This window comes from Eurytemora carolleeae, unplaced genomic scaffold, assembly GCF_000591075.1.
Source record: "Eurytemora carolleeae unplaced genomic scaffold, Eaff_2.0 scaffold41, whole genome shotgun sequence".
Classification (NCBI taxonomy): Eukaryota; Metazoa; Arthropoda; class Copepoda; order Calanoida; family Temoridae; genus Eurytemora; species Eurytemora carolleeae.
Window position 1 is genome coordinate 389,463 of NW_019396234.1, and position 24,151 is coordinate 413,613.

The 24,151-nt window shown below is 34.5% G+C and overlaps 3 protein-coding genes across 3 annotated transcripts; all 3 read right to left on the reverse strand.

Annotated features, from left to right (window-relative positions):
- Window positions 1–328: 328 nt before the first annotated feature.
- LOC111698901 (lysine-specific demethylase 4C) lies at window positions 329–6,889 on the reverse strand. The gene is made up of 5 exons (XM_023469373.1): window positions 6,622–6,889; window positions 5,503–5,559; window positions 4,793–4,925; window positions 1,054–3,312; window positions 329–816 (listed from the first exon to the last, which is right to left on the reverse strand). The coding sequence occupies exons 1-5, from the start codon at window positions 6,771–6,773 to the stop codon at window positions 481–483; spliced, it is 2,937 nt and encodes a 978-aa protein (XP_023325141.1). The 5' UTR covers window positions 6,774–6,889; the 3' UTR covers window positions 329–480.
- Window positions 6,890–10,647: 3,758 nt separating this feature from the next.
- LOC111698904 (MICOS complex subunit MIC27) lies at window positions 10,648–15,849 on the reverse strand. The gene is made up of 10 exons (XM_023469376.1): window positions 15,771–15,849; window positions 14,522–14,606; window positions 14,295–14,388; window positions 13,502–13,553; window positions 13,149–13,245; window positions 12,495–12,646; window positions 12,275–12,420; window positions 11,679–11,714; window positions 11,203–11,245; window positions 10,648–10,722 (listed from the first exon to the last, which is right to left on the reverse strand). The coding sequence occupies exons 1-10, from the start codon at window positions 15,781–15,783 to the stop codon at window positions 10,676–10,678; spliced, it is 765 nt and encodes a 254-aa protein (XP_023325144.1). The 5' UTR covers window positions 15,784–15,849; the 3' UTR covers window positions 10,648–10,675.
- LOC111698902 (inositol hexakisphosphate kinase 1) lies at window positions 15,788–23,989 on the reverse strand. Its single transcript, XM_023469374.1, has 13 exons — window positions 23,901–23,989; window positions 23,373–23,510; window positions 22,468–22,731; window positions 21,990–22,107; window positions 21,624–21,711; window positions 21,075–21,108; window positions 20,102–20,190; window positions 19,595–19,651; window positions 19,341–19,454; window positions 18,461–18,528; window positions 18,145–18,253; window positions 17,307–17,514; window positions 15,788–16,795 (listed from the first exon to the last, which is right to left on the reverse strand). Exons 1-13 carry the CDS (start codon window positions 23,973–23,975, stop codon window positions 16,703–16,705), a joined length of 1,455 nt encoding a protein of 484 aa, XP_023325142.1. The 5' UTR covers window positions 23,976–23,989; the 3' UTR covers window positions 15,788–16,702.
- Between the last annotated feature and the right edge of the window lie 162 nt (window positions 23,990–24,151).

A 24,151-nucleotide genomic window follows, 5' to 3' on the forward strand; every position in this document is an offset into this window, starting at 1 on the left:
GTTTGCTGGTCAAATTGGTCGAAAAAACCAACGTAATTATTTTTTTTCAGACAAAATACTATTAACGATTTTATTTGAAAAGAAAATTTACTAATTATATTGAAAAAATTATATAAAGTGCTTTAACTTGCGGGGCTTACTTATTTAATTTTCATTATGAAAAATCTTTACTTTCTCCCTTAACATTTAAAATCTAGAAAGTAATTATTTTCCAGGAAAATATTTACCCAGCTGGCAGAAGAAAATAAAATAGATAAGTGACACACCTGACCTTTAATCTGTATAATAAAGATAATTAAAAATGTCAACCGTAAAAATGTCTAGTGTAAAAAAGCGATTTTTAAATGTTTTATTCATAAAAACAGTAAACCCATAATTTTCAAGAAAAACTTGAGGTTTAATAACCAATTATCAATATCAAAGGTACATTTTAGAGCAAAAGTAACTAAATAATTCAAGTATGAAAATGAAATACAATGCCTACAGTTTCTTTTTCTTATTTATCTCTGTCCTACTCAGCTCCAATGTTTTCTTGGACCTCTTAGGTTTAACCATGTACCAGTAGATCGAGTTCTTCTCCTTGTATATTCCAGAGCAAAGCTCTCCTTCCCACATAACCCGAACCGGGGCATTCAATCTTAATTTTTCCAGATCAACTTCATCAATAAACGTCACGTCCTTGGGTTCCAATGAATCGCAGAAGGATCCATCATCAAAGGCGACAGAATAAAGAACTTCCTCATCTACCTGTACGATAACCCCAGTCTTAAATCCAGGATAGTTCAGAATATTCACCTCATCACCAACAAACAAGTCCTGAACAGAAAACGTCCGTTAAAGGGAAAACATACGAGTATAAAATTTCCTTGGATTTATGTGAAGACGACAGAAACAAAAAATACACTTTCCGGATTAGAGTCTGTGAAACCAAAAATGGTTATGTATAATTAAAATCCTCCTGGTGTCCAAAATAGCACAATATCACTTAACTATGCCCGAAGATTCAGCTTTTAACAATTTTAATTTTTATCTTTGAAAAATGGATTAACATACCTGGGGCGGAAACTTTGCAACTTTATTCCCATCCTCCTTTAACTGAAATTTCTCAATGCAGAAAGAACAGCGTAAAATTACATTCTGCTCAGGACCCAGAGCACAATCAACTCCGTGCTTGTACGCACAGGACAGATGGAAGGAAAGCATGCACTCTTTGCTCGCCATACAATGAACTGCTGGTTCTTTTCCAACCTCATTGCAGATTAAACATGTCACGTTCCACCTCTTCCTGGGAACAAACCTTAGATCAACAGGAGATTCCTTGGCTATCTCAGGAATGAGAACGGCACAGCGAACATGATAAAACTGATCACAGCAATCTTTCTTAAGCGCTCCTCTCGACTCGGAACACAGGAAACACGACACAGGCTTATTTCTCTCATCAGCAATATAAATGCACCGATCACACAGCCATAGATCATCTTCATATTGGGCTTTATAACACGCTTCGTGGACGCACACCTTACAACTGGAGCAGACGATTAGTTTACTTGCAGGAAAACTGGACAAAAGTTTATCCTCGTTTAATTTTGAATCATCAGACTGAGGAACCCAAACCACAGATTGATCGGGAATTCTCTTTACCGCGGCAGCAGACACTTTTTCATTGTATGAGCTGCGTTCAAGCAGGATTTGACAAACGTTGCAGTATGGTTCAAGCAGTGACTTCTCCTGGTTTTCATTGATCTCATTCTCCAGGTCCATCAGGCCATCATCCTCTACCTGTGTGATTTTACTCTTTCTGAAGGATTGAACCTTTTTCGTGTATGGGTTTGCGTCAGCAATACGAGCAAGTTTCATGTCCACAAACAATTTCTTTTTTTCTAACTTGATTTTCTTTGGAGCTTGAACCCGAACTTCGGATTTGGGTGAATTGTCTTCAAGCTTACGTTTTGATCTCCCTTTCTTCTTTGGAATAATGTCAATTTCAGGGATTTCTTTAGAGCTCAAGTTATCATCGTCAGCCTTAAGACTTTTCTTTGTGGATTTTTTGACTGGACCTTCTATACTTTTTGGTGTGAGATGATCTGATTTGTTGTCCTCAGAATGATTAATTTCTATTGGTTTCGTAATTCCGGTTGTCTGAGTTTGTGTTAAGCTCTCGTACTCATGATTTTTGTCATAAATAATTCTTTGAACAGGTTTCAGTGGTTTTCTACGACGCTTCAACGAATTTGTAGGCTCCGAGGCTATAGGGTCAATGGTATCGATGTCACTAGGTAATTTCGATTTTGATTCTAAAGCAGAGGCAGTAGTCTTGATTTCAGAAGAGTCATGTTCATGTTTCAAATCTGAGACATCATTTGCTAGTTCTGCAACAGGATCACAAATCTCGGAGTTCTCTAGAATTGTATTTTTGTTTGGCTTTGTGACAGGAATATCAAAATTTTGCTTCAATGTTTCCTCTGCAGAGAGTTTAGGACTGGCTGGAACAGATTGTAAAGTAATGGTTGGGAAATCATCTTCGGATTTGTTTTCCTCTCCCATTTTTATAACATTCTCGACAGAAGACTGCGAGCTTAACGAAATCAAGGAGGGGATTTTCTTCAACAGAACGTTTTTTGAACTCGGAGCAGTTGTCTTTTCCTCAGGTTTAGTGCTAAAAACATTGGGAGAGCAAACTAGAGCTGATCTAGTTTGTTCCTCCAGCTCCTCTATTCTTTTCAGTAGATTTTCTAAACCAGCAGAGAGGTCTGGAACACTCTCCGGCTTCTTCAGCATCTCTGAGTTCATCACCCTTCCTAGAGCCTTAATTCCGCGCTTTTCATCTATCTGGTCATTCCAAATCTTTGTGCCTAACTTATGATTATCACGATTAGGTTTAGGGTGTATCACAGATTGGGGTTTGATAATTCCAGTAGGCTTTTTCAAGATCTTCATTTTCATAATTTTAATTTCTCTAGCTTGGGTTGTTGACAACTTCATAAGAGAAGCGCGGCGACCTTTCCCCAGATAAAAGTACCGAGAAATCTCCGGGTCTTCATCCAAGCAGAAGGTTTTCATCTTCCTGGTTTCAGTTGGACTGGGACGGAAAGTATATATTGGGGTATCATCAAGTTTACTCCATCCAGCAGCTGGCTTGGGTTGATTCTTACAAATTTGAAGAATATCCTTCAAAGGAATTATATTACTCGGCATGGATTTGTTAGGAATTGCAATATTTTTTTCTATATGATGGTTCAAGCCAATATGCCGGAACAGGGACTTGTTGGTTTTGAATTTCTCCAAACAGTATGGACAGGAAACAAGAGAAATCTAAATAAAATTTACTAGAAATAATCACATCAAAATAAACTCTGATTTAAAATTTCAGAATATTTCTCAAAATAAATTTACATCGAACAAGAAGTTAAAATACACAATGAAAAAAAGACAGACGAGCCAATTTATCTTTTTTATATTTTTACCAGTTCATTTAATTTTCCAGATAAAATATCTACTTCAGCATTATTTTTGTCTCGTGAGAAAAAAAATTTATTTTGAGGAAGAGGGGTTGGCGTAGGTAAATGTGTACCCAGTGCCCAATGTATTTTATTAAAAGCACTGCACATAGTCTAATTAACTTGCAATCACAACTTTATCTATTCTTCAGAAAAGGGGATGGTGGAGTTGGCATGTTTAAAATGAAAATGTTTTAACTATGGCTTTAGGCATATCAATTAAAAGTTAGGAACCCCAGGAATACAGTAGCAGGAATAAAGTAGCAGCAACGAATCCAGTGTTTGACCTTCTAATGACCTCTAATGACCTAAATGACCTCCAAAAATGAGAATTTTTTAACTATGGCTTTATGCATATCAAAAGAAAGCTAGGAACCCAGGGAATACAGTAGCAGCAACACATTTAGTGTTTGACCTCCTAATTACCTCTTACGACCTCTAATGACCTAAATGACCTCCAAATTGAAATATAGCCATTGTACAAACATTTTCATTTTGGGGTCATTTTATGACATTATAGGTCATTAGAACGTCAAACACTGGATTCATTGCTGCTACTGTATTCCCTGGGTTCCTAGTTTTCGTTTGATATGCATAAAGCCATAGTTAAAACATTTTCATTTTTGGAGGTCATTTAGGTCATCAGAAGGTCTAAAAAAATTCAATTAAAATTCAATTTTATTTTATTTTAGTAATTTCGATCACTAATTAGGCGTGCAGCCAAAAAATTGCAAGATTTGAACCAAAAATGAAGGCAGGGTCCCCACCCCCTACATGAAACATGGAATCTCCACCATCCCCTTTAGAAAAAAAACATTTTTAATAATGAATGTAAAAATAGTATATGACATGTTTAAACTGATAACCTCGGTATAAACTGTTAAAGCTATAAAATGGAAAATTATAAAGGTTCAAAGTTCAAACTACATGTATGACATATGAATTAGAATTTTTATAAACAAACAAAAAATGTTGAAAAAAAACATTTAAAAAACGTAGGTACTTTTAATCGTTTCCAAGTCTAAGCCTTACTTATATGTTTTTCCGTTTTGAAATGCTGAAAGTAGGATATCTAAATTCTAGTTCAGAAGCGAAAACGATGCGGAATATCGTGGGAAAAAATTTAATTATGCAAAATTTCGCATCGTTTAAGAAAAATCCTAAATTTTCGCGAGACAACTTTTCCATTTCGCTGGAAACCCTAGGCGGGGCACTACCCCCCCTCCCCCTCCCCCTGTGTATACGCCCATGTCGACTCTGGTAAAAAACGTGACCAAGAGTTAAAAAAATGTTACCTTTCGTTTAGTCAAGTTTATATGGCCTTGAATATGTTTTATGAGTTCGTACTTCTCCTCAAAAATTTGGTGACAAACGTTACAAATGTGATTTTCCTCCAGATGCTGTTCCATGGAATTTGTAGTCTGGCATCTAAATATGAAAATGTTGAGCAAACTTATTTTAACATAGTTGTTTCTCTTTGCATGAACATTGGACAACCATAAAGATAATACATTAATTAATACACACGTGCATTTTCATCTGCTGCGAAGACAAAATCTCAGAACAAGAAGAATATTTAATCCCCCATTTTTTTGGTCTTTAGTCTATGATTTAAATTCCATATTTCCTTTATATGAAGATCCGAAGATTTTGTATGTTCCTACAGCCAAAAAGATCTTTCTTACATTCAGATCTTGTTTGAAAAGAATGTAAAAAATGCTTGAAAAATGCGTGAGTTAAAAGAAACTGAAAAGGGGAAAATATTTCTTATATTTCTCATAATATTTCTTCAAAGTACCAAACAAAAATTGAAGTATTATGTGTTATACTAAGGGGAAAATATTTCTTATATTTCTCATAATATTTCTTCAAAGTACCAAACAAAAATTGAAGAATTATGTGTTATACTAAGGGGGGATAATAAATTTTTGTATCATATTCTAGTGTGCAACCTGACCTAACTAAAGTAAAAACGTAATCGGTGACATTTTATTTTACGGTTTACCTGTAGTTACAGTATATACAGTCAAGCGACCTTTCAGGTTCCTGCTTGATACTGGGCCTAAAATTTGATAAGAAATTTTTAAATAAAGAAGTGACAAAAATCAAACAACCGAGTACATATTCTAGTATTTCCCCCCTCTTTTTTAAAATATATTATCCTGTTAAAAAAATCAACGGGGATAATATTATAAGGGTTTGGGGTGGCAGCTTGGGTCGGGGTTTCCGATGAATTTATTGTTTCAGTTTTGTTTTGATTTCAGTTAAAAAAATTATTGATGTTCAAAGTGCCAAAAGTTTGTAAATGTTTTCTTTAGTTGAGATTTGATTTTACCAATTAATGATAATTAAGATAGTTTTCCCCAAGATTCTATGAAGAATAATATCCCCAAGAAATTAGGGGGGGGGGGTGTTAGAGGGTAATTATATCTGATAACCCCCCCCCCCCCACTTGTCTAAACCCCTGATTTGAGAGAAGTATCTTTTTAGTGTTTCCCCCAATATTACAATCTTAGAATTAAATGCACATTTACTTATGTTATTTTTTTAATGTTTTTTTTCAGGGAATGAACTGACATCCCATTTCCTTCCTAAAAAACCCATTTATTCTTTCTCTTCTTAGTGGAGATGGCTGCTATCCAAAACATTGAATTAATAATATAATAGACCATTTTAATTAGATTCTTGTGAAAATATATGTATATTATAATATTAAAATGCACTCTTCCAATCTTTTAACGAAAATTATATAAATGGATTCTGATCTTGCCTTGATAAGATTTTAAAAGAACATATAAATTACATTCATGGGTGTATTCAGAAATTTGTCCAGGGTGGGGCTTCAATTTATCTTTCCAGGGGGGAAAGCCTTCATAGCCTCTCCTGAATATACGCGCTTCTTTTATTGGAATTTAAATAAAATGTCAATATTAATAATAATTTAAAGATCCTTAAGAATCAGCAATGGCAGATGAAAATTATGATGTTGATACAATGAAAATTAAAATCATACGTGTTGAAGACATAAATTTTCTTGTAAAAGTATAGATAATTTTTAGTAGAAATCGGGATTTGTAACTTAAAGGCCAGCTATTTTTTATTTTATTAAAAATCAACAACTTACTCATCAGAGAGAGTGGCTGCTAAACTCTCAACACTTGCAATTTCAAGCACACTCTCTTCATTGTTCGAAATTAGATCGTTCATAGATTTATTAGATTCCACAGGTTCCATGATTTTAGTAGAATTCTCCCTGAGAACACTAATTTCAGGCATGTTTCATTTTGATACAATCACGAGCTGAGTTCCGACAGTGCACGCGTTTAAGAGTAGCGAGAATAATCTACGCGGCATGTAATTGATATTTGAGCGTGGGGCAGTTTTCCATTGGAATTCAGTTTAGTCTTGCAGTACCGTGTGCCACGCATTTCTTTTAACAGCTGTTTATACAGATTAAAATCCAAGTAGACTTCTGAGTTTGAGGTTAAGTGCCTGCTTTGTTATTGGGAATACCAGTTTCTGTTTAAAGGGAATTTTTAAATATTTCTATATTGATAAAACTTTGATATTATTAAGTCTAATTTCATATAGAAAGACGTCATGTCATCTTAAGTTGGTCGTAACAATATACAGGGTTTACCCTCAAAGGCTGAGACTTTAAAGACGACCCAAAAGTCTGAAAAAATGACGATTTGAAGCTTGATTTTTTACTTCTGCATTCAATTGAGTATTTTTATAGTTTACTAAATGAAAAACACAGAAATAAGTCAGTTTTGGCCTACAAGGAACCTTAAATGCAAGAAAACAAATTGAACAAATTATGTACAATTGTCCATGAAGTCTCATCCTTTATGGGTACAGTGAGGGGGGGGGGGAGTGCAAAAGTCCTCAATTAGTAATCACCACCCCCCAAACATTACTTCATGCGCGCTCCTCAATTGGTAATTTCTGCACCACCTCAATTTGTAATCAGATATGAAAATTTTAACATTAAATTCTTTATTTCTTAGAAATAAGACTACATTGACCTCTGTTAATTGCCCCATATAGTGTACAATATTCTTGAAGCTTTCTTTATTGCTCCTCAGTTTCGAAAATAAACATGGAGCGCTAGAAATAAAATTACGTTTTATAACCTTTGTGCATGTGTGCACTTCAATTAGCAATAAAATGCTTGATAATTAGTGAACTTGTATTCATTTTCACTACTGGGTTGGATGAGAATGATTTTTCTATTTTTTTTGTTTTTTCTATGCATGTTATTCGTTTTGTTGTAGATGTTGAACTCAAGTAGGCGAATGAACAAATCTAAACACTGTAAAGGTTTTTTGAAAATACTGTGGCGGAGCTAAAGACGACCTTTGTCTGGCCCTAACCTAGCTTCAACGTAACCGGATATTATAATATGTGATACTGCATCCAGTCCCAAGTGTTTATTGATATATATTTCTCTTAATAAATGAGTTAGTACTTTTGATTGACGTCTAGCCTTATTGGTGACCCCTAGTTCGTGAAACACGTCCTATTTCCGTCGTCCTGTCAGCTGAAATTGCACCTGGCTCACTGTTTTCTTCACAGCCTCTGCATAGTAGGCGGAGGGTGAGGCGGAGAACTGAACCTGACCCAAGGCAGAGCTGCATGGGGCGGAGACAAATCCAGAGGAGCTTGCCGAGGACGTCCTCGGCAGTTAGGAAGCGGAAGCACAGAATATATCCATAGACAGGCTCAAACCAGTGTTCTCTACCAATGCTACAGTTTCTCAAGTTCCTCCAGCTCTGGAAATTCAATTTTTTAAAGTCCTGGTTTGCAATAATTCTCCCATGCCGCCTGAGGCTTATTTTGAGTATTTATCAAATCCAGAAAGTGGATTTTATTGCCAGAACTATACGTTCTTTAAAGGAAGCTTATTCCTTATGGATACCAACTCATCCAACCTAGAGCGAACTTACCGAAAACACGTTTTAATTCATTTTCTTCAAACCTTGGATCCTAAACACAGGTGTTTATTCGAATATGAAATATTTTAACAGAAAGAGAATTTATATAACGCTATTTTGTTTTGAAAATTGTAGTGTTAGACGATATACCTTGATCAGAATGCTTTTATAAGCTTGGAGAATACTCTTCCACAGTTCCGGGTTCCCATCATGATCCATTAACATTGAAACCAGGTTCCATTGTTCCAGGATCCCTAAGGATCAATGCTAATCCAAGTTATCATTTTGATCCATAAACGTGATGAAACCATGTTCCAGGATCTATGATCCATAAAGTATCAATACTAATCCTAGTTAAAGTTTTCAGACCTAAAATCGTAATAGATCTTAAAATAGGTTTGGTTAGGTGTGTAGGTGGAGTTGGTTGGGAACAGACGTTGCAATGGAAGCTCTTTTACTAATTCCGTAAAACCGAGCGAAGCATTGCAAATCAGTGTATTTAGAGTCCAAAACATTTTTGGTCCCTGGATCAACCAAAGCCTATTAAACAAACAAAAAATGCGCTGAAAACACAAATCTCAATTGTTTCAGCATACACATTAGCCAAAAAGAAAAATAAAAGTTTTAATTTGTTCAAAAAATCTGTGAATCTAAAGGAAATGTTCATGATGTTCTTAATCCAGATCATGCATATATATTTTTTTTGAGGCGGATCTACTTAAAAATTAAATGGATCCTAAGCACTGTTAAGAACTCTTTTTTTTTTCTTGAAAACTGCTCGAATATTATGTTTTCAACGGATCCCTTCATGTCTATGTGAATTATTTTCATCGCTCTTCTGATATAAGAGTTATATAATATCTTGGACCTTATAGCTAAGTGATATCATGAGGAGTTTCAAAATATGTAAAACTCAAAACCCTTCATAATAAATTCGGCTGACCGAGTTTCTTATGGTAAAATAGTTAAAAATGGTAGGTCTGGTTAGGTATATTTGCAACAATTTTCATTTCTTATATCCCAATAATATTGTAATATAAAAAGTTTCAATTTATTTAACTCCTTAGAAATCATAATTTCTGTTTAAATATAGTTCATCTTTACTACTGCATAGTTGGATGAAAGGAAACTTTTACAGAAAATAGTTCAGGAATATACTTAACCCAATTTTATGAGGACTTTAAAAGTCCAAAAACCTTAAAGTTTGAACTAAATAATTAATTATTGGTCGTTTAAGTATGAATATTTATTTATTTATATAAAAAATTGGTTTCTGACATGCAAAAATGGTACCAGTACAAACGTCGGACCCACAAACGTCGGACGGTACAAACATAAGACTTACAAACGTCGGACAGTACAAACGTCGGACATATAGGGATTAAACTGTATGATCTTGTAGAATTCATAGTTTGAAATTGTTTAATACAATGGTCCATTCAAAATCTACCAAGTCCGACGTTTTTTCTTATAAATGTACCCGTCCGACGTTTGTACTGGTCCGACGTTTGTACTAGTCCGACGTTTGTACTGGTCCGACGTTTGTACTGGTCCAACGTTTGTGCGTCCGACGTTTGTACTGTCCGACGTTTGTGCTGGTACCGCAAAAATTGGCATTGAATCCCACAAAACTAGAAGCTTATTTAGGCAGAGACCAAATTTAATGAATTTGAGCTACAATGCTGAACTACCTAATGCCGGTTCAAATTTAAACCACCGCTTATAGAAGGAATTAAATTGGTGAATCAAATTAATCGAATTCGGTCCCGTCCAAGTTCTTTACAAAGGTATGTGATTTACTCTCAAACACTAAAATCAAATTTAAACCCCCCGCAGGATTTAATGGTTATCCTTAATCTTTGAATCCCTTTTTAAGGGTAAATGTTAATTCTAATTTTTCTGAGAGTAAAAACAGCCTATACATGAGAAAAATTTAACAAAATTTAATTAAAAGTTGATTCATAATTTTAATCATAGCTTTTAAATCCAAATTAATAGGCCTGGAAGCATTTCGAGTTTAAATATTATACATGAAATCAGATCCAGAACAACGTGCCTGTAAGCAAATGTTACAGATTAAAAAAATCAAAATTTTTTATATTTTTACTCAAACCGTGAACTTTAACTATCTTCTGCAAACGCAGCACAAAATTAATCAACATTACGAGTAACATAATTATTAAAACATAAGACTAAAATATGGAGGAAAAATATCGAAATTTTACTATTTATTTGATATAACTATTTTCTAGTGGTGTAAAGGTCTTTGTCTTCCTCCTTACTCTGGCCTGAAACAATTTATTTTTATTATCCATCACAAAAAGAAAAACTTGCAGCAATTACCTGAAAACTCATGAATAGAATGTTGACTTAAAAACTCAACTTTAAATATTTAAATGAGCATGAGACACAGCAACTGTGAAGTGTAAACAGACGCATTTTACTTCAAGTTATTTAATATTTTACTGGAAAAGCTATTTTCTTTATATCAACATCGAATGCACTTCAGTATTGCTTTAATGTCGTCTTTCTATTCTCTGTCGTATTCTGGTTATCACTTTAAAATCAAGGGTATTCCTTTTTAAAAATAGTTATTTAAACCAAAATTTGAATAATTTACCTCTCGTTATCTTTCATATTCTCAATTCAGCGATAAAAATNCCCCCCCGAAGAAAGGAGCCACAAATATTGGGTTTAAATATGATGTTGAGAGGAGGGGGAATATTTTTTTAAAAAGTCACCCTGGTTGGAATGTTTATATTCTGTACCTGGATCCCCAGCTACTACAACACTACTAGTATCCTGTCCTCCCTAGATTCCAACAATAAACATCAAATTTGTATAAGTAAATTGACCCCAATCAAGTGTAAAATGGAACCTAAATGATGGAAGAAAAATCCTTCCCCATCATGTTTAAAGTTATTAAAAACATAAATTGTGAGAAAAACTTTAAATAGAAAGCTCTCTGAATATGTTAAATGATGACTGATAAGGGTATAGATTAAAAGTTAAGTGTAATGAATTTAGACAAAGGTCAAAATTTATGAATGACCGAAAAGTCATTCATAAACTAGGTACGGCTGGTTAAACCGCTTCTTTTTTCAGGTAAATATCTTTTAAATTTTAAATTGGCATATTTACAGAACTCACATTGGTTCTCACTTTAGTGTGGTGATTCCAAGAAATGAATAAATTATACTTATGAAGAAATATTAGAATTATTTTTTGATGATTGGTTTTGTTCCTCGAATATAATATGATCTTTTCTACTCTTCTCCGCCTAAACAAGAGAGATATATTGTAAAACTAAGGGTAAATCGTTTCAACATGCAAAGAAGAAAACAGAACTGAAAGACAGGCAAACTAATTGTTGGATCAAGGGTGGCAAATATATGGAGAATAGTTGGTGCCGTTTATCGTTTAGGTTCGTTTTCAAAAACTTTAAATAAAACATTTCAAAACTGTTTTCTGTTAAAAATAATGTAAATTGTTAATCAGATCAGAAATTAGGATAAAGAAGTTATGAAAACATTTCAGTTAAGAAATATTGCTTAAGCTGAAAGAAAGAAAGAGTCCAAATAAAACTTAAAGTGAAAGGTAAATCCATTTTGTTTGGTTTTCGATATTCAATATTCAACATATCCAAAAAAAAGAGAAAACTTCTCTTCAAGAAGATTATAAATGTTTGTTAAATGACTGGAAAGTTTGCGCTCATGCACATGAACATGCATACGGATATGAAAGAGAACAATACATCTTACCATAATTAAGATTTCAATTTTAATCCTTAAAGCGAAGATACTTAGTAATAAAGCAAAAATGTACAGCTGATAGACCCACCTCCATGCTTGAACTGTTCAAGCCGGAACTAGCAGTTGGTATAATTTTTTCCCGCATTTCAGTTACATAGCGAAATACGATTCTTGAAAACCGTGAGATAGAACTAGCAATCAAGTTAGCCTCTGCATTCTCATTCGATGGTTCAACTAAAAACATTTATTTTCAGGAAACCTGTTCCGATCTACTCAAATTCAATTAAAAACTATTTTAGTAATTTTACCGCCATTGACGAAGTTGTATGCAATCATCGCCTTCTTCCTGATCTCTGCGTAAGCGTCCGCGGAGATTTCCTTCGCTTCCTCTGGATAGCATACAGCAGCTCCAGCCCCTGCTCCGAAAGTGGTGTAGAGGAGACGCTTAAACATACGACCCCTTGAATAAAAAAGAGGATTGTGGCAGTCAGTAATTTCATTACCAGAAAAAGCTTGTGAAAAATGTTAACGAATCATACAGGGTTACCCACAAAAGATGAGACTTCAGAGACGACTGTACGGAATTTATTTACTTTGTTTATGGTACCCTGGAGTTTCACACATGTTCCCAACTATGCCAGATCATTAAAACTTGATTGAGAACAAAAGTCAACCTTTAGATCGTACTATTTAATGAGTTTTAAACCATCATTAAAGTCTTATCCTTTGTGGGTAACCCTGTAGCTGAGGAAGATTCATAAATATTCAAGTAATCTAATAGATAGTGAAGAGTGTAACAGATCGATAGAATTTTTAAGTTTATAATTTATATCCCGTTTTTGCTTATGACGTTTTTAAGTAGGTGTGCATTGATAGTTATTCATTTCCAATAAGGTTATTGACAACCAATTGTTAAAATGTTTGATTTGACAAGTGACCAGTATACACCCCCCGGCCTTTACCTGAGGGAACCGACCAGAAGACCCAAGAGACCACCTCCAGCTATAACTCCAATACGAGCAGGAAGGTTTTCTTCATCAAGAAGCTGATTGTAAGCACCTGGTATATAAAATAATCTTATCTAGTGAGTAAAATAAAAATTTAACTTAATGTTAACTTTAACTTGCCTCTAATTGATTCCTCATCCAAGTAAGCTGCATGAAAAGCGAAATATAAATAAAAACATCGGAGCCCCGCCCCCCCCATGACCCTGTGTCGTTTGACCCTGGGTCGTTTGACCCTTTGTCGGTGATTGAATGAAAGGGAATTGTTAGCTTAACATGATACCAAATATTAACTGGATAAATGTGGTTACCTTGGCTGTGTGCTTTTCCAGTTTCTATGACATGATTTATTTGAGCTCCGACCTAAATTAAAAAAGGGACTTTGATTATCATTTTCTCAACTTATTTTTCATTTTCTCAACTTCTTTTTAACAAAAAAAAATCTAAACCTCAAAAATAAAACTAAACCTGGTTAAAATACTAATAATATTAATAAAAAAGAATAGGCCCATTCAATTTGTTAAGCGTATTTTGTGTATAATAAAAATAATAAATAATGAATAAACTCCTCTCCGAAGGAAATTGATTTCGCCAAATTCACAAAGAAAAAAAGTTGGGATAAGCCTTTACAGGATATAGGCCTGTAGTTCTTAACTACAGGATGTAACAAATCAGGCTAGATTCATTTCAGAGCTTGGTTCGTTTTTGGTTATTTTTCCAGGTTTTTGTATTTTTAAAAGGCCGCACACCAATACTAAGAACTTCCAACATTTCAAAATTTGCATATATTTTCTCTCAGAGACAAAACTTGCCGTGTTAGAAAAGCAAATGTTTAGAATTAACAATTTTAAAATTTGTAAAAATTAGTGGCACCTCTTAAAAGTAAAAAAAAAAACGTCAACAGTTTTCAATAACGAAACAAACTATGTCTCATCACTATGGAAAAGAAAAAAAGGGTATCTTTAAAAATTTATTTTTGGTTTGAGTTCTCATCTGGATCCGGAATCTGAATCCAGATCCGAGATGTTTCGGGATTAATCCAGATTCTGGATCCACATCAACATAAAAACGTATCCATAGAATATATATGTTCCTAGAACTAACCTCAGAAACCTGATCTGTTACGAGATTCAGGGATTCCCGCGCCACCTTTATATTCTGCTCAAGAACTCCAGGTTCAGAGGATACCAACACAAACCTAAATAAATAATAAAAAATCATTAGAATCAAAAAATGGTAGCTTTTTAAAGCCATTTAATTTTTTTAGTAAAATTTGCTTTGAAGACAAAAAAACCATTTGTAATTTGAAATAATCGAAAAAAAATTCTTACTTGGGTTCCTCTTCTTCATCGTAAACTGGGAGCTGGGAGGGTTTAACCAATCTTCGTTCCTCAGCCTGCACACTAAACCTTCTCACTGCACAACAACATATAACAAAATAATATACAATCGTGTGACACACGAAGAAGTGTAAGTAATAAAATGAAAAGAAAGGTGCATAGGTTCTCTGGGTGATGTCAACCCTAAGTATTGAAATGCAAAAACGTGGTTGAAGTAGTTTCAGGAAAAATCTTGATTTTTTGTTAAGGAAAGGGGAGCAATTCGACACAAAGCGACCCCAAATTTTGTACACATTGCATTTGGTTCTAAAAATTGCGATAAAATTTTGGGATCGGAGGTAATTCACCATCATCAAATATCAAGATTTGGCCGAAAAACCGTAAACAACTTCCACCTGAAGCAATGCTCCGATCAACCTAAAATTTTCACAAAATGCTCCTATTGTGCCACATCATCCATAGGAGGGAGGGGGTGGGAGGCCTTCCGCAAACGTAAAGCCTCCATCCCGCAATTTACTCGCAGAGTTTCGGCAACGCGCTCACCCGTACTCAGTAGTGCTTTCTTGCCGCACCTCTATAGCCTCCGTCAAAATGTCTTAGCTGTTAAATGCTTATTAGAGAAATGTAGCATTAGTTCAAAATTTAAAGACATCATAATGCATCTATTATAACCTAAACATATTGATCATATTTTTTTGGTAATAAATGTAAACATTCTCGCTCACTGGGGCAGTAAAGAACTGATCTAAACATGTTTTTGAAGGTGAGGAGAAAATCCATCTTTACTAAAAATAACGCAGTTTTGCGTGCGATTCGGTTTTAAATTATCAAAATCAGATAGATAGATAGGTTTTGGTTGTTTTTAACCGGATTTGCCCCCAAACTTTTTTTTTTTGTTAAAAATTGAATTTCTCTCTTCCTTCAAAAACGTTTTTAATACAGATCAACGTAAGCAGGCAATGGCATGTACAAAATATTCAATTTTAGCAGAAAATATATAGTAGTGCGGCTAGGAAGCGCTACGGGTGAGCGCGTTGCCGCAACTCTATGTTTGTGAGTAAAATTGCGGGATGGAGGCTACTAGGGGGCGGCTTGCCTCCCCCTCCACCCCTCCCAGTAAAACCTATGCACCCAAAAAAATAATTTAAAACCCCATTCGAGAATCACCCTTACATACAATTACAATGATGAATTTAATTTTTTTAAACATTTTAACATTTTCTATTTGTCGCAAACATTCCTAGAGAATTCATTTTATCTGAAAATATTATTATTGTAAATTTAACTAAAGGGGTACGTTTTAAGTTTAGTATACATAACTTTGGTGAATGTAATACGAGGGAAACAAAAACTACGAGGCAGAAGAAAATAAATTAAACACATTGATTGATTTCTTTACATGTCAATGCCAGCAAATGAAAAATAAGAATTAGATTGCACTTAGTTTAGGTTACAATGGAATCTTAATTTTATCCAATGCTAACAATTTAATTGTTCTTTTTATGATATTAATTCATTTTTGAAATTTGCTTCTAAACTTTGTTTGAGTTGCAAATAAACAGATTGTTATAACAATAAAGATTCATGTACATAAGTAAATTTAACACTGCAAGTATACATAGTACACTGTAGTGAAATAACCGGGTTTATGTAACAAAATAATATTTACTAAATGGAAGATGGAAAATTAGAAACCACAGTCCAGATAGAACAAGGTGGTCTAAAATCAAAGCCAGATAGAATAGAGTGGTCCAGGTTCAGGTTCAGGATAGAATAAAGGGATCCAGGTTCAGGATAGAATAGAGTGGTCCAGGTTCAGGTTCAGGATAGAATAAAGGGATCCAGGTTCAGGATAGAATAGAGTGGTCCAGGTTCAGGTTCAGGATAAAATAAAGGGATCCAGGTTCAGGATAGAATAGAGTGGTCCAGGATCAGGTTCAATATAGAATAAAGTGGTCCAGGTTCAGATTTAGGATAGAATAAAGTGGTTCAGGTTCAGGTTCAGATTAGAATAAACTGATTCAGTTCCAGGTCCACGATAGGATGAAGTAGTCTAGGTTCAGGTTCAGGATAGAATAAAGTGGTCCAGGTTCAGGTTTAGGATAGAATAAAGTGGTCCCGGTACAGGTGTAGGATAGAATAAGATGATTAAGTCGAGGACAGAGACGAGCATTACACCGTAACTGAGAACAAAGCTTTTCCCTGGAGTTCTTCAAGGGTTTTGATGAAGTTCTCTAACCCAAACAGAAACCCCTTATCAGGGCCCTAAAACATATTGTTTTAAAAGGAGCATTTTTATTAATAATGGCAGATGACGATTATAAAAGAAACTAATCAACTGTTGTAAATAAAGCAATATACTCATCAATTAACCCCTTTATATGAAAAGGGCTTGATTTTGTGAAGTTTTAAAAAGTTGCAATTACCTGTCATTCTAAAAAAATTCTATTTGTATAAAAGATATTTTATTAACGTTTAAATTTAATCAGTCTGAGCGCAAACTTTTTATTGCATTCTATTATTTTTGTAAAATTTAAAAAAATGGAAGAACTTTCTTAAAATTTTAAGAATAAAGTTATCTTGTTCAATCATGGATTTATGTTTTAATTGGTTACACTTTTTACACTTTTAAGTTGTAGGACAAATTAAAAGTGGATGGATCCATTCTTTCCAAGCAAAAAATTTAAATTAATTAAGAGTAATATTGAATGAAATTTATTTTTTGAAGGAGTGGTTTTTCAATTTTTATTATTTACCCCTATATTAATTTATCTACCTCGTGTACAGTAGAATCCCTGAGACCTCGGTGGGTTGAATGAGCAAAGTCTATTAGCTTGACATCCACGTGGTTACTAAGATTGATGTTAATAGGTTGACTTCCGCCAACCCATCGTCCGCCGCTCCAGCCTCCGCCTCCCCATCTGCCCTCAGGAGAACTACTCAAGCTAGAGACATTATCAAAAGACAGAGATTTCTTCCTCGACCTGATAAAGTAACGCCGATTTAATCTTTTCTGTCATCATTCAAACTAAAATTTTATAAAACTTATTTTATTAAATAGATTACAGTGTTAACCACATTGAAACGGCTGTGCGAGATTTGTTGATTCTTATTGCTTACATTGGCTCCCCAAAGCTTTACACGTCTTTTTTACTTACCACATCACAATAAATTTAAGACTTTATACTGAACAATAAACATACCTTTAGATTTTAATTAAAGTGGCATTCTTTGTGGGTTAGGTAACCACAAGGATATAATGCAAGGAAAGTTATTTCAGAGGTGTACGCATCTTTTGTACTGCGGTGTACTGTCTCTGGGCGGTAATGTAAACACAAGACGGATGTCACAGCCTGACATGAGATCCATCTTCCAAATAAAAATCAATGAAATATTCTGGTTATTGGAAACTATTATGTGAATTATCAAATTTTCAAAATTCCATGCTTTTAACCTCCTCGGATACTAAACGAACACTGATGCATCTATTCTTGTTTACAAATTCCACCCAGAGAGAACTGGTTTCAATTTGTACGCGGTGTATACGCAACTGCAATTAACTTTCCTTGCATTATAACCCTTAGATAAAATCAAAGATAATATATTTGGCCTACCCTAGCCCTGAGGAGGGTCTGATGGTCGAGTAATGATAACACAGACTGAGATCGTCATAGGACATTGATTTACCAGCAGGGTTTCCGGTCAGACCGGCTCCACATCTACCTGGTTATATTTAATTTACTAAGAATAAAACAAGGTTCAGGATTCAAAAATGAGTAGCGAAACTCAAGGTCTAGAGAGGGGGTTAATTTTCATTAAAAATCTAATTCCTTCCTGCCTCCGACGGCACATCTCCCTTTTGTCCCTATGCTATTTGCTTAGTCCATATTTTACAAAGTACAATGTAAAATTATGAACTGTAAGGTATACCTGAGAGCTGGAGAAGACTGCCAGTACTCAGACTATTCCTAGTTTGTGGTTCAACATCCTCACAACATCTACAATATTAAATAACATTGAAAATTACAACAGTACAGAACAACAACAGTACAGAACAACAACTAAATATTTAATTCGTATTACAATCAACATTCTAAGGATTTAGTGATCTGGTGTTTTAATGATCTAATTTGATTTAGTAATCTATTGATTTAGTGATCTATTGATTTAGTGATCTATTGATTTAGTGATCTATTGATTTAGTAATATAGTGATTTAGTGATCTTTTGATACGTGTTTCATTGAATTAACTTTATAATAATAATCTCTGACATGGGAAAATGTCTATAATATATCAACCTGACATGGGAAACTGTCTATATTTTATCTTACTGACATGGGAACCTGTCTGCATTATATCTACCTGACATGGAAACCTGTCTGTATTATATCTATCTGACATGGACACCTGTCTGTATTATATCTACCTGACACGAACCTGTCTGTATTACATATACTTGACAAGGAAACCTGTCTGCATTATATCTACCTGACAAGGGAACCTGTCTGCATTATATCTGCCGGACATAAAAACCTGTCTGTATTATATCTACCTGACATGGGAACCTGTCTATATTTTATCTTACTGACAAGGAAACCTGTCTGTATTATATCTACCGGACATAAGAAACTGTCTGTATAATATCTACCTGACATGGAAACCTGTCATGTGTTATTTCTACCTGACATTTGAACCTGTCTGTATTCTATCTACCTGACATGGAAACCTGTCTGCATTATATCTATCTGACAAGGCAACCTGCCTGTGTTATTTCTACCTGACATTTGAACCTGTCTGTATTATATCTACCTGACATGGGAACCTGTCTGATTAATGCTCCCATCGTAAGTGACTAGAATAGAGCTTGTGTAGAACCTGAAGGTTTCTAATCTCTCCAAAACTTCTTTCAATTCACTAAGTTTCCTAGAAGAAAAGGCGAACTAAGGAAAAAATACAAGAAGGGAAGACGATCATTTAAATTTATCGTAATGTTTCTAATTTTCCTTACTTGTTCCCCCCCCCCCCCCAAATACTGAAAATATTTAAGACCAGATATTTTTTACCTAATAAGAGTTTGAATAACATCCATCCGCATGACTAGACCGTTACAAAAGAACTGCCTAAAACCAGTTTTATGGAAAATCTACGAAATGCAAACCAAGTAATGCGCTAGATAATATATGGGGGGGGGGGGGTGTGAAATACAAGGTTTCTATGAAAAGCTTTTTAATTTAAATAAGGTAGACTTATTTGAAAAATAATTTTTTTTTGTAGGAAAGGGCCTGGCTGAAAGCGTAATTTCTTGTGAGTCTCCATTCAAATATGGCAATGCCCAATTTACAACGTTAACCTTGAAACCTTAATCTGATCAAAAGTCCCTGTTCCAGAGAAACCGCAAATGAAAACTAACAGTTAAAAGAAAAAAAACCTGGATATCTAATTTATACTTTATCAGGCAAAGCCTTTGAAGGTACTGTTGTAAAGCAGGCATTCCCATCTTTTCAAGAGGGTCACTTGAAATATAGTCCCTTTAAAAGAGTAAAATTTTCACAAGTACTCCATGAAATTTCCTTAATGACATCTTGAGTCCATCGACAGTTAAGCCTCTTCCATAGTTCTTGGTACGACAGAGGAATCGACCAAGGTTCGCTTGATAAACCTTAAAAATTAAATCAGAATTACTTTGTAAGATGTTTTAATTTTAATATCTGTGGATTTAAGAGAGAAAAAGATTACAATTTATCACATTACTAAACTAAAACAAAATTTGTTATCCCTATTTTTTTGCAATTGGATCATGTAAACCTCTGATATCTAGCAGGTTTTATAGGTTAAAATCATTAAAGATCTACAACATCAGGCGCTTTTTTTTAAATACATAAGACCTTGAAAACATCATTAAATGCTATTTGAAACGAATGACACATAAAGTCGTTCTAATTTTTCGTTAGAGGGGATGGTGGAGTTGGCACATTTGATGTGGGGGGGGGGGGCCTTGCCTTCATTTTTGGTTCAAATCTTCCAATTTTTTGGATGCACGCCTAATTAGGGTTCGAAATTCCTAAAACAAAATCAAATTGAACTTTAATGACCTCTAATGACCTCCACAAATAGAAAATATTTCAACTATGGCTTAATGCATATCAAACGAAAGCTAAGAACCCAGGGAATCCAGTAGCAGCAACAGATTCAGTGTTTGACCTTCTAATGACCTCTTACGACCTCTAATGACCTAAATGACCTCCGAAAATGAAAATGTTTAAACTATGGCTCTATGCATATAAACGAAAGCTTGGAATCCCAGGAATACAGTTGCAGCAACGAATCCAGTGTTTGACGTTCTACTGACCTCTAATGACCTCCAAAAATGAAAATGTTTTAACTATGGCTTTATGCATATCAAACGAAAGCTAGGAACCCAGGGAATACAGTAGTTGCAACACATCCAGTGTTTGACCATCTAATGATCTCACCAACTCCACCATCCCCTTTTTCTTTTTAAATTTTGTTAATAAAAAATTTAGTTATTGGTTTAAAATTAACCTGCATCCCTCCCAATCTAAGACCAAGGGCCCCACTGAACAGTTTCTATTCTTAAACATTTTCTTGAAAACCAAAATTTATCCCGAAATGCATCATATCATGAATTCTGACATGAATCCGCCTTAAATGCTGACATAAATGCTGACATAAATGCTGACATGAATCCTGACATGAATCCTGACATGAATCCTGACATGAATCCTGACATGAATTCTGACATGAATCCTGATATGAATCCTGGCATGAATCCTGGCATGAATCCTGACATGAATCCTAACATAATTCCGGAAATTGAATTCTGCCATGAATCCTAACATGAATCCTGACATAAATCCCGATATGAATCCTGACGTGACTGCCTGAAATTAATCCTGACATAAAATCCACCATAATCCCGTAATTAAATCAACGCATAAAACCTGACAAATTCCTATAATGAATCCCAACATGAATCGATGCATAAAACCTGGCAAATTCCTATAATGAACCCAACATGAATCCCAAAATGAAAACATGATTCCTAGAATTCCCAAAATTGAGAATAGCTTCCTTGTGGTTCCAGCCACCTTGGCGTTTTTAGATTCCTTCTTCCGGTCAGATGCTTCGTCTCCATACTGTCGGGTTCCAATCTTCAAATCTAAAAAAAGGAGTTCGATTATCTTCTAGGGAAAGTCAAAATTATAATAAATATTGAGTAACATCGAGATATGTTAAAAAATGAAAGTTTAAAAATGTTAAGCTAAGACCTACAAACGAGAATTAAATTTTAATAATTTAAAGTAAAAAAACGATTATTTTCGTTGATTCTAAGCAAAGAATCAACAACTAATATAGAGTAAACTATCATTAAATAAACCTAAGTTATGGAATGGAAGAATGGAAATCTCCGGTTACATCTGAATACTGAATACTCACCTAGTACACATGGATACTTGTATTTATAAGTCAGGTTTTCTAGAAGGATAAATTCTTGTTGGGTAGGAGCAGTGAAACCTGTTCTAGTTAGAGGAAGAGAAGGAGAACACAATTCGTTCTAAAAAGAAGTCAAATATAACCAAAAAATAGATATATCCGATCAAGTGGATTGTGGAAGGATATTTGATGGAACAAGTTGAGATTTAAAACAACATTAAAAAACATTCTATTTAAAACTTAAATCAATATGATATCAAATTAGGTTTCATATTGTTATTCGTGGAAACTCAACAGCCTTGTTTAAAGTGACTTTTTGCCAAAAAAAGGATAAAATTGCAGGAAAATTATCAAATGTTAGCGTTCTCTTATTTTGAATCACGATTTGATACTTTATAAAAATAATTTCAACGAGGTTAAAAACGCACAGAACTTCCGAATCCTTCCTTAAATCAGAATGTAAATAAACCTAAATAAATACCTTGTTTAGATTTATTCCTATTCTCTTGAGATTGTCCCTATGACACTTGAGGGCCCAGGGATTATAGTTCTTCTCTCCCTTAACCTGCTCATCCTCGAAATATTGATCACTAGGGTTCTCCGTCTCAATCTCTATACTCAAGCATCGTTTCAACCTCATCTTTGGTTTAGTTTCCGAGTAGGGTCTGGAGCATCTTCTCCGGTAGGAGTTCGGAGGATATCCTTTCAGAGTTATATATCCTTCCTCATCCTCACTAATCTCAACCTGGAATATTAAATTCTTTTAATAACGTCGACATTGAAAACTTTTCCACAATTTGAAATAGTATGTTAGTGTCAAAAATATGCTTCTTGCTACACCAAGTTCTTCTGAAGAATGTCAAATTTCTTTTTTGTTTGTCTTATAGCAACGTTTTCTTAATGGGACTGTAAGCGTAATTTTTAAGTGGCCTTGCAATTAAAGAGAGACATTTCAGATTCACAAAGGTACCCTTTAAACCGTTGTCTGGACAACGATGAGGTAGATACCCTTATTTGTATAGCTAAAGATTGAGTGGCGGGAGACTCGAGGTTACAGTGTACACTGTACACTCTGTGCTATCGTACACTTGCGCGGTTTCTTGGTCCTTAATTTCCCGCTCTATATTAATAGAATATCTACGAAACCAAGGTTTATAGGGTATCGTTGTAAATAGGTTATGCCACTCTATAAATGGAAGATAAATTACGCGTTCTGTCTCTTAAAGTTAAAGTCAAAAATGTAATAGTATGCTTATACGTAACATTACGTAGTGAACTACGATTATTTTATATCCGTTTTTAATAAAATCGGTTAAATAGATGTTTTCAATATTTAAGAGCTTCTTAGCTGTTTGATTGATGTTTGATGTTGCAGAGAGAACTTACTATCATAGAACCCTTGAAAGTTGGTGTGAAGGGTAGAAGGTTTTGAGGTAGAGTAGAGTAGAAGTTGAACTCTCTCTGCTCGAAGGGTTTACATACTGTTACAGGATCCAGACAAAACAAAGGACTGTGCCCTCCAACCTGCAAAATATCATAATATCTAAACCCGTCTTTGTTTTCTACAATTAACTGCTTTTGTTTTCCTTTTCTACAATCAGTGGTTGTCTGCTATAAACCATTTTCAATAGTTTTTCGTCTGATGCATTCTACAGTCTACAGTTCTCGGCTATTTTCTGAAGTTTATGATTCTCTACAGTCAATCGTTCATCGTAAATCGTCAACCGTCAGCCGTATACCGTTTACCGTATATCGTATACGTCTACCAATTGCTGTCTGTCATATTCTGTCAACTTCATACATGATGAGCACAAGATATAGCTATCACGTTCACATTCAACTTTAAAACCCAGTTAGAGAAATTATAAGATTGAACTATTTATCCCTCAAAACAGTTATGGTCTTAGGACCAACCTGATGTATGAATGGTTCAAGTTTCAGTTCTTCCTCGGAGATCATTTCCGGAGCAAGATTAGTTCTCTCCAGCATTCTGAATCATACATTGTTCTGAAATCATCTTATTCAATCTCGAGCCAAGAGACAACTTTTGTATTTCATTCAATACAAAATATTTAAAAATGAATAAATTTTTTTCAATATGGGAGAAATTAATTTTATAAATGCACCTTCTTTAATAAATTAAATGCTATGTTAAAAATTCAAAA

Bases quoted from the DNA above. Each gene is read 5' to 3' on its own strand.
- LOC111698902 (XM_023469374.1), bottom strand. From the start codon at position 23,975: ATGCTGGAGAGAACTAATCTTGCTCCGGAAATGATCTCCGAGGAAGAA. The intron at 23,511-23,900 runs GTTGGTCCTAAG...GATATTTTGCAG, and splicing joins TTGAACCATTCATACATCAG to GTTGGAGGGCACAGTCCTTT. The intron at 20,191-21,074 runs GTTAATTTTAAA...TTAATTTTTAAG, and splicing joins TTAGATTGGGAGGGATGCAG to GTTTATCAAGCGAACCTTGG.
- LOC111698901 (XM_023469373.1), bottom strand. From the start codon at position 6,773: ATGCCTGAAATTAGTGTTCTCAGGGAGAATTCTACTAAAATCATGGAA. The intron at 3,313-4,792 runs GTAACATTTTTT...AATTTTATTTAG, and splicing joins TAAACTTGACTAAACGAAAG to ATTTCTCTTGTTTCCTGTCC. The intron at 817-1,053 runs GTATGTTAATCC...TTTTCTGTTCAG, and splicing joins TTGCAAAGTTTCCGCCCCAG to GACTTGTTTGTTGGTGATGA.
- LOC111698904 (XM_023469376.1), bottom strand. The intron at 13,246-13,501 runs GTAACCACATTT...TTTATATACCAG, and splicing joins TGGAAAAGCACACAGCCAAG to GTGCTTACAATCAGCTTCTT. The intron at 11,715-12,274 runs GTGGGTCTATCA...TCTCTTGTTTAG, and splicing joins TGAACAGTTCAAGCATGGAG to GCGGAGAAGAGTAGAAAAGA.